The sequence below is a fragment of the Calonectris borealis genome, chromosome 3, assembly GCF_964195595.1.
Source record: "Calonectris borealis chromosome 3, bCalBor7.hap1.2, whole genome shotgun sequence".
Lineage (NCBI taxonomy): Eukaryota > Metazoa > Chordata > Aves > Procellariiformes > Procellariidae > Calonectris > Calonectris borealis.
Genome location: NC_134314.1, coordinates 85,523,229 through 85,538,668, shown reverse-complemented (window position 1 = coordinate 85,538,668; position 15,440 = coordinate 85,523,229). Strand labels below are relative to the sequence as shown.

General features: G+C 37.8%; 1 protein-coding gene across 1 annotated transcript in view; it reads right to left on the bottom strand.

The window, feature by feature from the left end:
* Positions 1–2,356: 2,356 nt before the first annotated feature.
* MTR (5-methyltetrahydrofolate-homocysteine methyltransferase) overlaps positions 2,357–15,440 on the bottom strand; it is a 52,415-nt gene continuing 39,331 nt past the window's right edge. Inside the window, exons 25-33 of the mRNA XM_075146528.1 lie at positions 13,253–13,334; positions 12,365–12,463; positions 11,061–11,136; positions 9,718–9,873; positions 8,881–9,077; positions 6,179–6,379; positions 4,740–4,932; positions 3,903–4,015; positions 2,357–3,769 (exon numbers count right to left, since the gene is read on the bottom strand). Of these exons, the coding sequence (XP_075002629.1) occupies positions 3,683–3,769; positions 3,903–4,015; positions 4,740–4,932; positions 6,179–6,379; positions 8,881–9,077; positions 9,718–9,873; positions 11,061–11,136; positions 12,365–12,463; positions 13,253–13,334 (1,204 nt within the window). The 3' untranslated portion in view covers positions 2,357–3,682. The remainder of the gene's footprint in view (positions 3,770–3,902; positions 4,016–4,739; positions 4,933–6,178; positions 6,380–8,880; positions 9,078–9,717; positions 9,874–11,060; positions 11,137–12,364; positions 12,464–13,252; positions 13,335–15,440) is intronic.

The following is a 15,440-nucleotide window of genomic DNA, read 5'->3' as shown; positions in this document are numbered from 1 at the left end:
TGAGGAGAAATTTCTTTACTGAAAGAGTGGTCAGGCCTTGGAACAGGCTGCCAAGGGAAGTGGTAGAGTCACCATCTCTGGAGGTATTTAAAAGACGTGTAGATGATGCCCTTAGGGACATGGTGTAGTGGGCATGGTGGTGTTGGGTTGACGGTTGGACGTGATGGTCTTAAAGGTCTCTTCCAACCTTAATGATTCTATGATTTCTTAGTCATCATGGCAGCTTCAGGCCAGCAAGGATAATTACCAGCTCGCTTTTGCCATCCTGGTTCAAGCTGAATCACAAATCCAAAATGCCAAGCTTGGTAATCTCAGCTGAGTTCTACTTTGCACAGCTATTTATATCAGGCATGTGGCATGGTCAAAAATCTCAGGATATTCAGCCATGGTGGTATTAATAGAACAAACATCGACACTTACTGCATTGGTTTTTCGGTCCTGCCTTTAGCTGGACAGTATACAAATGATGTGTGAAAGCAGAATAAACACGTTTCTATTCTGTTCACAGTGTATCATCATTCGAAAAATGGCACCTACAGACGCCTGACAATCAAACAAAATGACTTTGTAGAGGGGCTGAACAGGCTTTGCCATGACAAGGCTATGATAATTGAGGGCACAGGAATTATTTCTCCAGTGACTGAGAACACGTGCTGCTGTTTCTGTATGGAACCACCCTCCTGAACTAATTAATGAAGTTATTTCTTTTCTTGCTCGTCAAACTCTTTTAACACACTGAATCCACTTTTTCATGGCATGTTCAGGTAAATCAGCCAAAGGTTTCAAAGAGCATTTCATGAAACCCTGTCACAGTTACTAGTAAACTAGCCCCTTTATAAAAAGAAAGGCCCTCAAAGGCCTCTCACTATTCCCCCGTTTCCGGACATCACTTGTATTTTAAGAAGCAGAAATTAACTGAAAGGGTGTACTGAGGTTCATGTTGTTGAAGAAGGAAGCAGAAGATTCTCAAAGAAATGCTCAAATACTCGCACAAAAAATAAATGTGAGTTTTGGGGTTTTTTTTGAGGAATGGCCTGACCTATGCTAGCACCCTTACCCCAAAATTAACTGCACTACAACCTTCCCAGGAGTAACAGCAGCACTGAAACAGAACTCATAATGAAGGGGCAGATTTAGGGATAGCATTCCCTCCTGACACTCATAAATTAAGATCTGTGCCTCAAAGCTTAATCTCAGGGCTGCTGGCCTGACTTACAGGAAAAAAAAACAACCAACAACAAAAAACCCCACCAGTATCCAAAGTAAATTATTACAAGAATTAAAACAGAATTGTTAACAAATCATTCTTAATTTTTCATCATCTCTACATCTTGTATCTTTGTTAGTAGTACGTAGAAAAGCACCACAAAAAAATCTTTTACGCATTCTAAAATTGTTGGTCTTTCCTGGGCAGTATCCACTCCATTTCATTACTCCAAAGAGGTATAGTCTTACCATGGCTTTTCAATATATTTTCAGGGAAGTAAAGTAGTCTTACCTGGTAGAACTGTAAGACCATTTTCCTTCACAATTTACCTTTGCTCTGGAGAGAAGAATGAAGATTTGTCTTATTCAAAGTGTCAACTGACAATTTAAAGTAAGAAATTGTCCTTTGTAAAAACATTTGCATAATAACAATGAGTAATTCTTCCAAACAGGTTCTCACAACGACAAGTTTTGCAGGCAAAGATGAAGATTTTTCTCAGTGTATGATGCCATGTGTGAAGGGATAAAGTAATTGCACACCATTTGAAACCCTTTGCTTGTACAGAAGGTAACACCACCAGCACTGCAGCTACTGCTCTGTCAGTCTGATTCTGCTAAAGCCGTACGCACTCAACTATGTGCTACTGATTTCAGGAAAATAAATAAATAAACAAACTAAGCTGTACATGATCAAAACTTCAGACTAATAAGGCACTCTGCTTCCAAATATAAGAATATGGAAGAGTGGTGGAGAGGAGATATTACAAGCATTAAATTGATTTGCAAAAGTGCAAGTACCAAAAGGAAAGCAAGAGGATTTGAATTTTTACAGGCTACATGTTTCAGGAACAAATTTTCCTTTATATTAAGAATTTTTAACTGTATTCTTGGCAACCTAAAAGAGCTTTCTACTGAGGAATCATTCCAGCAACAAGAATCAGCTGATCAACAAGGACATATCTCAAGTCCCTTGATATGGATGGGGGGCAGGGGGAGGGGATCCATTTAGGCATTATTTTTGTAAGTCATTAAAGGATGAGACACTCTAAAACATAGTTAAGAACACACTCCACTGCTTTAAAAACCCCTTAGTGGCCTTTATAATTTCAGATTCATGGTACAACGTGCATATTAATTTTGACATTATCTGTTCAGACTATTGCACACATTTTATTGTTGCCATTTAAAGGATTCTAATAGGATAACACCACTGACAGCTTAACCTTTATTAAACTGTTGATACAAGATGATTCTTTTAGCATAAAGTCAGATGAAGACATTACAAAAATTATATAGCTATTAATAGATTACAGATAAACTATTTAAAAGAACATTCTCTTTATAATATTGGTCTTTTCTTTACAATTAGAGACCAGAAAAATGAGGGGTTTCTGTCATAATATTTTACTAAATTAGCATTTAAATAATACCTGAGGCACTTTCAGAGATTATTAAAAGCTATGAACAATTAGCTCATTCAGAGTTAAATCTGAAGAATAAGCCTACGGTATTAACTGTTACAACTTATGATAGTATTGCTACTATTTGCTTTTAAAATCCAGGTACCCTGAAGCTTAAAGAGTTTGTAAAACTGAAGTCAGCTCCAAGCTTTCTGTCTGTCTATAGTAACAGTTCTGCTTCTCTCATATTTTTCACATACAAAAGATTGTTTAAATACAAATTACGCCTCACAACATAACTGTAAGGTAGGAAGTGCCATTACCCTTTATACAGAGCAGAAACAGACTGTGGCTTGCTGAAAGGAAAAGGAAGCATGAGGTGGACAATTCCATGGGCTCAGTCATCCCATTTCATATTCTGTCATAATACAGCATTGCTCCAGCACATTGTATTATTTTGATAGTTCTAACTACAGTCATAATCACAAAGTAATTTAAAATCCTGATATTATTCACAGAGGCCAACATATATTCCCAATCACATGACATAAACACAGAGCAGACAGATTTTAAAAAAGGAAATCTGTTGTACTTCAGTTGTCCTTGATCACTCAGTATAAAACCTTTGCTGACTTTACAGAAAAATCACATTGTACATGGACTTGCCACAACACATTAAAATAACAGAAGTCAAATTCTATTCCATGTATAACATTATATCCACAGCCAATGGGATAGAAATTCTTGCCCCTGATTTCAAAGCCTTCCTGAAGACAGGAGAGCTTTGCAGCTTCTACATCTCACCCTACATGTAGCTGCTCAGCTAGAGTATTTGTGCAAGAAATAAAAACAAATAAAAGTATATTGCTATGACTGAGAGATCTGCAATGCATTCATGGTCCCAAGCCAAGAGCACAGGGCAGATCTGAACTATTAAATTCCTTGATCAAAAATTAAAAACAATCAGACAAGCTATTGGGATGGATGGAAGAAAGCTGTTTTCAGTGGGAAGGATTTTCTTGTTCCTTCTGGCAAATAGACCATCAAAAGAAAATGTTCATCCACAAGTGTCACAGTTATTCAGTATCATATCCCAAAATGGGTCCCAGCCATTTCTCCACCTCTGCCACAGACAAACTTTTTCTCCGTGCATAATCTTCAACCTGCAAAGGGACCACAAAACATGATGAAGATTTGGAAACTCCAGGTTTTACTGTTTACAAAAATTTTTGGAACATCTGCTCACAAGGTGGTTTTGAATTCTGTAACACTACCACAATGGACAGTGCAAGTTACCTGATCTTTACATATCTTGCCAACAGCAAAATATTTGGATTTGGGACTGGAAAAGTAGAGGCCAGAAACTGCAGAAGCAGGTATCATTGCTAGTGATTCAGTTAAACCAATTCCTGGAAAAGAGAATGAGAGTTTTCTTATTTCTAAATTAATAATAAGCATAAATTCAGAACCTTTTTTTGTTGGGCAGCTTCAAGCAAACTCAAGGAGCTTTCAGATGAAATAAAAACAAAACCATTTTCCACTTGTTAACTATTAAAGAAATACACATAGGTTTAAATATATGGCAGACTTTCATTACAGTATTACTGTAGAGTATGTACAATTTGAGGGGGCAAATGAAATGGATAACTAGAGATTTTGAAACACAGGAAGGTATGTTTGGAATTGTGGAAGTAGCAGTGAAGTGTCTGACACATAAAATAACAGAGGAAAACAAGTGAAATTCATTCCTTTAAGAGTTACCATGTCAAGGTTTCTGTGGACCAGGAAATACACTGCTGAATTGGCTTTTTTCCTGTTTATATCTGGAATGTCTTCTTGCAACCATAAGGATGCTAGAATTTTTCTCTGTGTGGCAGAACCCTGTTTGCATGCAATCTGCTAATTAGGGACATTAGTCCTTCACCAAAAGCACTGGCAGTATTTTGCAAATCCTTCTTTGAATCAGGCAAAATAAAAATGGCAATGAAAAGGGGAAGGCAGCAACTCCCAGAACCGCTTCAGTTTGGTTTTTTTATGTAGCTCTGCACCACCCAATTCGCTGTTTTGTTGGCATTTCAACCTTTCATTTGCATAAAAACAGTTTAAAAATCTTAGTAAAGCAAATAGAGGTACCTGTTGTTTCCTTAATGTTTGCAAGTTTCCACATGGTGAGTTTTTCTGTATGGTCAGGCTGGCTTGGATATCCAGGGGCAGGGCGAATTCCCTCATATTTAATTCTGCGTAGGTCAGAGAGATCTAGCTGCTCAGTACTACAGTAAGCCCAGAATTCCCTTCGAACCCTTTCATGGAGCTCCTCAGCAAATGCCTTGGAATAGAATGCAAAGATTTTTTCTTTTTTTTTTTTTTAGCTATTGCATCAGTCTGCACAAATTATTTGATGAAGACAAACAATGACAGAGACTTTCTTCCCATTCCCATTTTAACTTTTAAGGGAGCTCTTATCATAGGTGAGAAATTTGATAGCATTAAAATACAATACTTATTTTGTTAATTCAAGTATTTTTGTTTTTTCTGTTATTGGGAGGCAGTATTTTTTTTGTTTTCCTGCTTTAAAATCCTACATACTTGAAGAGGCAAAGATGTGGACAAGTACCTGGAAGAGATGAAGTTCATCAGCCTATGGTAGCAATACACCATTATAGCACTGAAGTCATTCGGTCTTGACTATCTGGGTATCTCGTCCAGGTCTAGCTATGGAAGGCCACATCATTCTTGCATCCATGCTAGTATCAGATGTAAGTAAATGCCGCTGCCCTTTTTAGGAGAGGACCTTTCCTCTAGCCGAAAGTGGGCAACAGCTTTTCTTAACTGCTCTTACAGCTTACACTATTTTGCCAGCAATGGTTGCCTTCAGGAGAAATTTCGACTTCAGTAAATATCATTAGATGGCATCTAATAGTAATTTCTGAAACTCTGTTATAGCTTGAAATACACAACTAGAGCTAACCTCATTTGCATTGCACCGAAGTTGCTCTAAATTTCAACATGGTTACTTAGGTGTAAGCATGGGGGCAGGCAGATGGGGATAGAGGGGTAGGAGGGAGCATTTTCTAAACCACTTCAGTTAGAGCTTTAAGGACATGTCTGTCTAAGCCTAAGACACATCAAGTCAAAAGACTTGTACCCTGGATACATCTGCATGGTCACCATTAAAAGCAGAAGGCATGTCTGCAATTCAAGAACATAATCGGTGGGTCACACCTGGGTCCAAACACATTCTCATGTAGACGAAACAAGATTTAAAGATAGTTCTTTTTAAACAGCCTTGTTTTAAAAATCTACTAAATTCTATCAATCGTCAAAACCCTCATAAAGAACTCAGAGATGCTTTTCAAGCTGGAAGATATGGACAGCAGAGTCCCCTCCGGCTCAGAAGAGGACTCTCCTCTGAAGACAATTTCAGTAGAACCCATTCACTTTCAGATTTAATGCAGAGCAACACATTATAGGCAACAGTCTAAGTTTGTGCTAAACTTGAAACAGCAACCTGTCAAGCAAATCTAGTACACAGTCAGAAAATTTGCAAGGAAACACATGATAAAACCTCATACCTCTGCCAACCGATCGCCAAGAGCCTTTACCATTATGATGTTGTATTCATCATCCTGTTTCCTAAATTCATTGCATAACTCATCTACACCAAAGCAGGCCACAGCAAACAGGCCTAAGTAGTCACAAATGCCAGAATCCAGTGGTGCGATGAAGTCAGAGAGGCAGTAATATGGATCTGTGCAGGCAGAGTCCTTTTCAGCCTAAAGTAACAAGAACAATGCAATAAATCAGAACATTGAAAAAACATATTAAGTATTAGTGCACTATTAATCTAAAGACTAAAGGGCTTAAGGCATTTCTGACAAACACCTAACTAGTCTTTGAGCCATGATGGCTTTCTTGTACTTGAATTAGAAGAAAAACACCTCTCTTACTCTGAGGGTGTTTGGATCACTGAAGAACAAAATGTCAAAGAGATGCTGTGCTGAACACACATATAGATATGTTTTGCTTCTGTTTACAGCTAGTAAGATTTAACAGCTTATTATGCAGTCAAATTATTACAAAATAAGGAACACTCTTGTACCAACCACTGGGTAAGAGGAGGAATTTTCCATCTCTAGCACTTACAGATTCCACATTTGTTAGCAAAACTGATGGTTGATCGTTTGCATCCCAGTTATGCAAACTGCAGAATTCTTCAGCAACTCCCATTTTAGAATGGCTGTGAGAGTTTATAAACACTCCTAGTTTCTTATGCTACAAACCATGTGCTCAGTAATCCAGACAAAACAGTGCTCCAGGATGTAGGTTTACACTAGCCACGCACAAATGCAAATAAAATGCATCTATCACTACTGGAAAGTTGAATCCCAAGTAAAAGTTCAAGTGGGTTGACGCAAATAGGAAATATCCCGCTCACTGGATCCTTTTCCAAAATGGAAAAAAGGCAATAGAAAGAGGTGACTGAATGCTGGCCACAGCACCTAACAAGAAGTCTTACAGTTGAGGATCGTATCAGCGTATTCATTGTGGGAACACGACTGCTATTTAAAAAGTGGCACAGCTCTTGTAAATCTACCCAACTTACAGAGAGATGAAAGTTATTTCATGGCCATCACTTAGCTGAAGATTCCTCTCCGCATTTTCTTATTATATGACAATATTTTAACATTGCTTTCCACCCACTCCCAACTGCAGTTTAAAAAATGAATAAACCACCACCACCACGAGAAACGAAGGAAAATGGTCAACTGATTTCCTAGTTTCTATAACCTACTAGGTTACAGAAAGTACCATAAAACTGAAGAAATATCCTTTTTCCACACAGGTGAAATCTACGTTAATTTTAAGTTCTTTTGTAATGATTACAGTTAAGGAAAATACTAAGCACATCTCCAACTTCTAGATTTACGTCACAGCCTTAATAGTGTCAATGTCATGGAGAGAACTCTGTGTACCAAAAGGAACATTTTATATGAGAAACGGGAGACAATTATTCTCTTCTACTTTGCCTCTGGTAAAGCCTCTGCTGAATTACTACATACACCAGATTGAAAGAGACGTAGCTAAAATACATAGAGTCCAGAAGAACAGTACCCACAATAGCACAATGTTTCATGGCCTTAAGCTTTGAGAAAAGCCTGAATAAATAGGGAATATACAAAATAAAAAGATTAAGGAAAATAACAGTATTCCAATAGTAAAAGCCATTACAAGAAGAACATCAAATCAGATATTCTCCTTGGGAGAACCCTGGGAAAAGACCAGAAAAAGAAACAGTAGTAAACTTGCTTTACATGGGATATCAAAATGTTTAACTAGGTAGTCAGGCCCTGGAACAGCCCTGCCTGAATGCCTGTGAGAACAGTTTATATAAACATCTGCCATGGATTGCCAAGATACACTAGATCCATCTCCATGCAACAGATAATCTGTTCCAGGGAACTGGAACAGATAAAGTCATGTATTTCTTAGTACAGTTCTGCAATACTGGCAAAGGACTCCAGAAATTTAGGTAGTTGTTAAATTTGTTTCTGCCATGTTGATGACTCTGAATATGTGAACTATGAAGAAGCCAAGTCAGAAGGTAGGGAAGAAGGAGAGGCAGAATATCTTGAAAATGTTCAATCTATCAAAATAAATGCAAATCTAGGTAAGTATGATTCAAGCATGAATACTTAGAATAATTGTTCTCTCAATCAGAATTAGCAGTCATAACTAATTCTAAACTGCCTCTTCATATGGGGAATTTTACATAAAAATTAAAACTATCAAAAACACTTATCTCCATTGAGCTTTATTTTCCAGGTATTTTAATTGTAAGTGTTTTTAACCTTTAACACATTCAAGCAGAATTTCTCATCTAAGGCAGAATCCAGGGATATTAGAGAACTAAGGTTCATTAGGTTCTAATTTAGTACACAGGATCCATGTGATGAATTTATACAGCACAGTGTTTTAGGACATCTTAAATATTAAAATGAAGACAGAAAATGCACGTCATACCTGAAGATGTCAAATCTACAAAGCATTTTGTACAACTACTACAATGCAAAAACTACAAGTAGTACAATACAAATACCTAGGTCATCACTAACAAGATCGTGTTATTACTGAAAGAAATGGCAAGACAACAGCTGCAGACAGATTACAACCACCATTTTCTGCACAGATTTTAATAGGGCACTTCTGTTACATTCTTGCAATTCAGGGGAAAAAAAAAAAATCGCTTTATTTAACAAATGTTCTGTCATTGTACCTGTTGCCTCAAGCCATAAAATTTTGCTATTGGTTCCGAAGATCCCACTGCCTCTTCTACAGCATATAAATGGATATCATCCTGAACACTTTGAGCTGGCCAGAACCCAACCACACCTCTGGCTTGTAATTTCTTTTGATTAATCAACGTTTTCAGTAGATTTTGAGCATCATTATAAACTCTCTTTGCTTCTTCACCTATCAAAAAAAAGAGAACCCTTTAGAAAAGGTATGTTTTCACAACTGGCTAAATGGGTTTAAGAATTGCTGAAGATTGGTTCATTTTCCACATAATTCTCTGATGACTGCAACAATCTGTCAGCTACAGCAAACAGAGAGATAGCAGTGTAATTATACAGTGTCTATACAGTTGTACATATATCAGCCAGCACCATTCTAGTAGAGGCAGAGGATGCAGAATAAAATGAGCAACAGAGCACATGTGTGTGCACCTACATTACCACAGTGCAGCAGATCCAGAACACTGATTTCAGTGTCACCCTTGCAGTTTCATTATGTATTTCAAGGCCTACCGAATAGTTTCAAAAGGCGACCGAGCCCTCTCGCCATCTTCACCCACAACAGGGACGCAGATATACTAAGTGCTCTGCTGCCACCTCCCTGTGTTTTGGCAGGAGAATTCTAAATAAGGTGATTGAGCATTTTTCCCCATTTATTTTTCAGCCTCACATGCCAACACTTGGTTCACTAAGTGTTGCTTTAAACAAATTAGTTCAGTGACACTACGTTTCCACGTATTTTCACTATTTCAAAACATTCAGAATCTTAATGCAGCATGGCAGTTCTGTTAGGATTATTTACATGAAGTAATACTCACCTACAGTTTTATCATTAAAGACTTTAGGGAAACCCCGGTTGGGATACTTTCCCCTAAGTTGCCAGACATCAAAGAAAGGCTTCCAGTCAATGTATTCTACCAGCCTATTCAGGTCATAATCTTCAAAGACTTTTGTGCCGATGAATTTTGGTTTAACTGTAGGAATAAGTAGTACAATCTGACATGATGAAAATAATTTAATATTGCTCTTATATGTGTAGCATAATTGATGCTCACCAGCCTCCGCCACTGCAAAGGACCTCTTCCAAAGTATTTGTCTTAGAACTCTCACTGTCATATCATACTCTACAGTTACAATGTGATTTAAAAAAAAAAAAGCATAAAAGGCATATAAAGTTGAAATAGAAGATTTAAGGCCTTTTCATATAAATCAATATTTATTAGCTGTTGGACTTCCGAACTTATTTCATTGGCCAAAATATTGGCCAAAACAGAAAAAAAACCTACACAACTTATCAATACCTAACATATTTTTTGGGCCTATACCTTCCATATTTAAAAATCCCGCTTTCTGTACACAGACATATTACCTGCTATGGTACTGTAGAATAGTTCTGTAAATTAGTATGTAATTTATAAGAACTTTTGCAACCACCACACACTTGTTCAGATGCATGTGCACAAGTGAAAAAGCAAGATGTATCTATGTTATGATGTAGCCACAAGCTTTGCACTTGTTTTGTCTCTGGTGTTCAATACTTTATAATGCAACCTTTATTAAAGATGAGCTATTGAAAATTAGCATCTCGTTGAATCTTGTAAATGAAATGGCAGAAAGCAGTGAAGTGTTAGTGTCACTGCAGGATGCAACTTCTTGTGGAATGCTGTTTATACTTTTAAAAAAAAAAATCAAAACAAACTGGTACAGAAACTGATGGGGGAAGGGTAGGAAAAAGTGTAAGGAGGAATTTGATACAAATACTATATTAGGTGTGTTCCCTAAATATGGTATAGTAAGCTTTGCAATATAATAAGCCAGTCTGACATTATTTTGCAAAGCAGGCATTAGACTTATGTTCGATTATATGGTGTTATGGGTAACTCACTGTTTTATGATTTTTTTCCCTTTTTTTTATTAACTATTAATTTATTTTTTAAATATACTGTGAAAAATATAAAGCAGAAACCAGATGCTCAAATTTATGCAAAAAAAAAAAATCTCTGCTCAGACAGACACCAATTTACTCAAGTTGTTACACTACTATATCCTGAAGTTTAAGGAAGCATAATCTAATTAAAAAAAAATATATAAAATAAATACATAAAGTAAAATAAAATAAAGTAAAGGCACAGCAACAACAAACAACAACATTTAAACTGACCTGGTTTATGGCCTGATAACCAGTCATTATGGAAACCTTTTCTTCTAGCTTGCTGTAGAGACAAGTATCTTCTTTCCTGTATGGACATAAAGGTTAATTTCCCAAAGCCAGCCATCTTCCAGACAGATAAACTGTAACTGTTGACTTGGTGGTAGAGTTTTACTCAAAAATCTGACAACACAAATCTGACAACAGACAGTTTCAGTTCCAACAACTCCCAGTTCACAAGTGTAAAGTAAGGTTACATCACAACCATACCATTATTTTTTCCTGTATACTTCTAATGAAACAGGCCTACAGGATTTCTAGTTCCTCTGACCTACACCAGAAGTTCCTTTATTACTTCAAATTACATGAAAATACAGGTACAGCAAGATATTTTCCTACTGCCTGCAAAAAGCTTAGATTTGCAGTGACACCACCACCATTGGAGCATGCCTCTGGGCAAATTACTGGCTCTTCTGAAAGGCACAGGAAATTTATAGCAACTTCAGTAAGGCCCATGAATTCACTGCTGACCTCTGCTTAAAGGAGAGTGCTGCACTCACTGATCTCAGCTTAGCGGACTGGTTCCCTGTGCAAAGACAGTCTTAAGTTTGGTCACACCAAATGTCCTCAGCAGGAGGCCTCAAGCTTTATCTTTCTTTATCAAGAGACCAGGTAAGAGCCAGGTGACTTTCAGCTTGCTTCTGTGTTTATTTACACAGACAGCCTCTGAGGAGTCATGTTACTTGTTTCCTACTGTTAATTTGCACAGTCCATCTCCACATTTCATTGCTTCCTTCTCTTCACTTTCCTCAAATGGCAGCCTCAGCTCTGTACTTTGAGACTACTCAGATCGCTAACCTGAACAATATGAACACATCAGGAAAGCATGGTGTTGTAAAATACTCAATAGAGTGTGGCTTAGTACCAGGAAAAGCAACCAATGCCATTTTAGTTATCCCAGTGTAGCTCCCCGTTTCCAGCTACTGCTCCAGGAGAGCATTGGTCTCCTGTAGGTTGGGTAAGTTGACATGACTGCCAGCTCCATGGAAATGTCTTAAATACCACTGATTGCCCATGGAGGACAATCAAGAATTTGCCAAGCATGTGTTAAGACTCATGCAGAATTTTCCCTCATAGGTTACAAAATTTGATTTCATAAACACTTCTGGAAGTTTTCCATCAATTCTACCGCACGTTTTAAACAGCACAAATATACTTGAAGGTCTTCATAAGGAGCTGAAACTGAGGCAACTAGTAATGAGGCAAGTACTAACCACTTCAAAAAACAAAAGAAGCTAAAACACTTATATTTGTACCTTGAGAGACTCATAGTGTTCTTGTCTAATTTCTTCATATTCCTCTAATATTTCTTCAAAGAAATCATCCTTTACACTTTCGTCTAAGAGCTGGGAGCACTGAAAAAAGTAAAGAGAAACCGCTAGGTACATACTGTAACATACTATCGTAAGGACAGAGTATGAACTTCAGACTAAGCTATCTGTCTTTCTCCAACTCTTGTTTCCAGTTACACTTGACAACACTAAATTAAGCCTTACAACTAATTTGCAAGCTAGGTTCAAAATATATTTAAGAATATGATTATCACTGAGAGTACTGCCCTACTACAGAGGTAATATTAGCAGAGCCAAGTCTGGCTCTGGAAAGACCCGAGAGAAGAATATTCCAAGACTTTAGAGACTGAAGAGTTGTAGAAACACCACACAGCTTGGCCTACTTCTTTTCAGCAGGTATGTGCCAGCTAAGACTACCCATTTGTCTGACAAAGAGAGCATCCATCCCAGAAAATTTCAGCTAGACGTTTCATAGTACCAATGTTGCCATATCACTAACTTCAGAAATATATCCAAAATAGAGAGAATAGCAGATCACATCTAACCCCATCGCTCTTCACTATAAAACATCTCAAAACTACAGTCAAGGACTCAGAATGAATCATGTCACCCTCACTAGAGAAATGGGCATTTAAATAAAGGTATTCAGTAACAATAATTGACACAAGTCAGATGAGATAACCACGTGGCAGCAAAAAATAACTGAAGCAATAGTAGTTTAGAAACCGGTCTCTGTTGTGGCTCTTCAATTTTCTGCCATAACGTTAGGCCTTAAAGGAAAGGATGAGAGGCACAACAGAAAAACAGGGCATATATTTTTGCATGGATGAGAAACTATAATTTAGAACTTACAACCACAACACTCTTGGATGCATCCAGGACATGAATTACAGGTGCGCTATATCGTGGGGCAATTTTAACAGCTGTGTGTGTTCTTAAATGAAAAAGAAACAGAGTGAGCATTTCACAACTCAAACAAAACAAAACAAAACAAAAAACAGACAAAGCCCCCAGTGAAATAAATCCTGACTTAATGCATAGACCAGAACTTCAAAAGAATAAAACAATTCATCCATCTGCTATGCATGGATGATTAAACAGAGATTTTAATAATAGGTACATAAACACTTTTCTTCAAACAGTATCGGAATGCTTCATAAATAATGTGCCAACTCACACTCCCTCACTGTCTTACCAGCTGACTGAAAATCAGCAACTCATTAGTTTAAGTCTCAGAAAATTTCTGTGAGAATGTTCCAAACTAAGCCTACCAAAACCTAACATTTTTTTCTCAATCTTTTTTGCTCATCTTATATTTTTCCCTCCCACATGCTAGTTTCTGGGTCTATGGATTAGCATTAACATATTTCAATGATGATTACTCCGTTTCTACGATGCTCTACTTCAAAACCAGAGGCACAAGCTCTCTACTCACCTGAAGAAGGAATTCTGCCAGCGGTCAATACATATTACAAACTTGCACCTGCTTGGTCAGTTAAGTCATTCCCATAAAAACCTCCCAATTCATCCGATTATTTAGCATTTACTCATATTCCGGTCCACATGGAAATACTTCAGCATATAATGAAGAATCACTTCATTATAGTACTTTGTACTTATAGTACTTCGTTGATTAAATTTAATTTTGGAATCCTAAACTAAGGCCTAAGCTATCACATGAAATGCAGCTGGCTACCCCTGTCGCTCAGAGTCCTGGCAGACTGTGCAAGCAAGTGCAGGAACAAAGACCTTGCAGGCCAAAGCTCAGTTTGCTTTCTTGAATGCTAAGGTCAAACACCATTTTTTAAATTAATTTAAATCAGAACCCAGGAAGCGATCTTCCACAGCAAAGATCAGATCTCCTTTTTCTTCAGGTTCTGTCAAATATTTAAAGCACTTGGCCATGGAGGTTACTGATGACTGTGCAACACAGATGTGTAACTAACTGTCCAGGATCTTCTTAATTTGCTTCTAAGCAATGCACTTTTGATCTTGGCAGCTCCATTTTTGAGAAGAAGATATTGTATCTTCTATTTTGATAGGAACAAGGGAAACAACCAGGGCACGGTCCTACAATGGCACTGTATCTACTCGTACATATTAATTTTTATATTTTTTAAAAATAAACATTTTGCTGGTTTTGGCTGGGATAGAGTTATTTTTTTCCATAATAGCTAGTATAAGGCTGTGTTTTGGATTTGTGCTGAAAACAGTGTTGATAATACAGGGATGTTTTAGTCACCGCTGAGCAGTGCTTACACAAAGCCAAGACCTTTTCTGCTTCTGACACCAGCAAGTAGGCTAGGGGTGCACAAGAAGCTGGGAGGGGACACAGCCGGGACAGCTGATCCCAACTGACCAAAGGGATATTCCACACCATATGACGTCATGCTCAGCATGTAAAGCTGGGGGAAGAAGAAGGAAGGAGGGGGACATTCAGAGTGATGGTGTTTGTCTTCCCAAGGAACCAATAAGCATGACACAGCCTTGCTTTCCTGGAGGTGGCTGAACACCTGCCTGCCGAGGGGAAGTAGTGAATGAATTCCTTGTTTTGCTTTGCTTGTGTGCACGGCTTTTGCTTTTCCTATTAAATTGTCTTTATCTCAACCCACGAGTTTTCTCACTTTTACTCTTCTGATTCTCTCCCCCATCCCACTGTGGGGGAGTAAGCGAGCAGCTAAGCAGTGTGGGGCTTAGCTGCTGGCTGGGGTTAAACCATGACATTACCACAACAAGACTGCCACCATTATTTGTCAGCATCTGAATTTACCAAAGCAGTATAGTAAGAATGCAAACTTTCATCATTATTGTAAGTTATGAAGAAACTCTATTATGTAGATTCTGTAGCTAAAATCCAGCCTCTCTCTCTTTCAAACTGACCTCACTCACCACCCTTCCAAGTACTTATGTTCTCCTTATTCCAGATAACGATGTCTACTTATTACAAAGAAAAAGTGCAGATGGTTCTTCATTAGCAACCTCTGACATGTACACAACCTTCCAGAATGCACACATGAGGTTAAACTTAAGACTGTGGAAG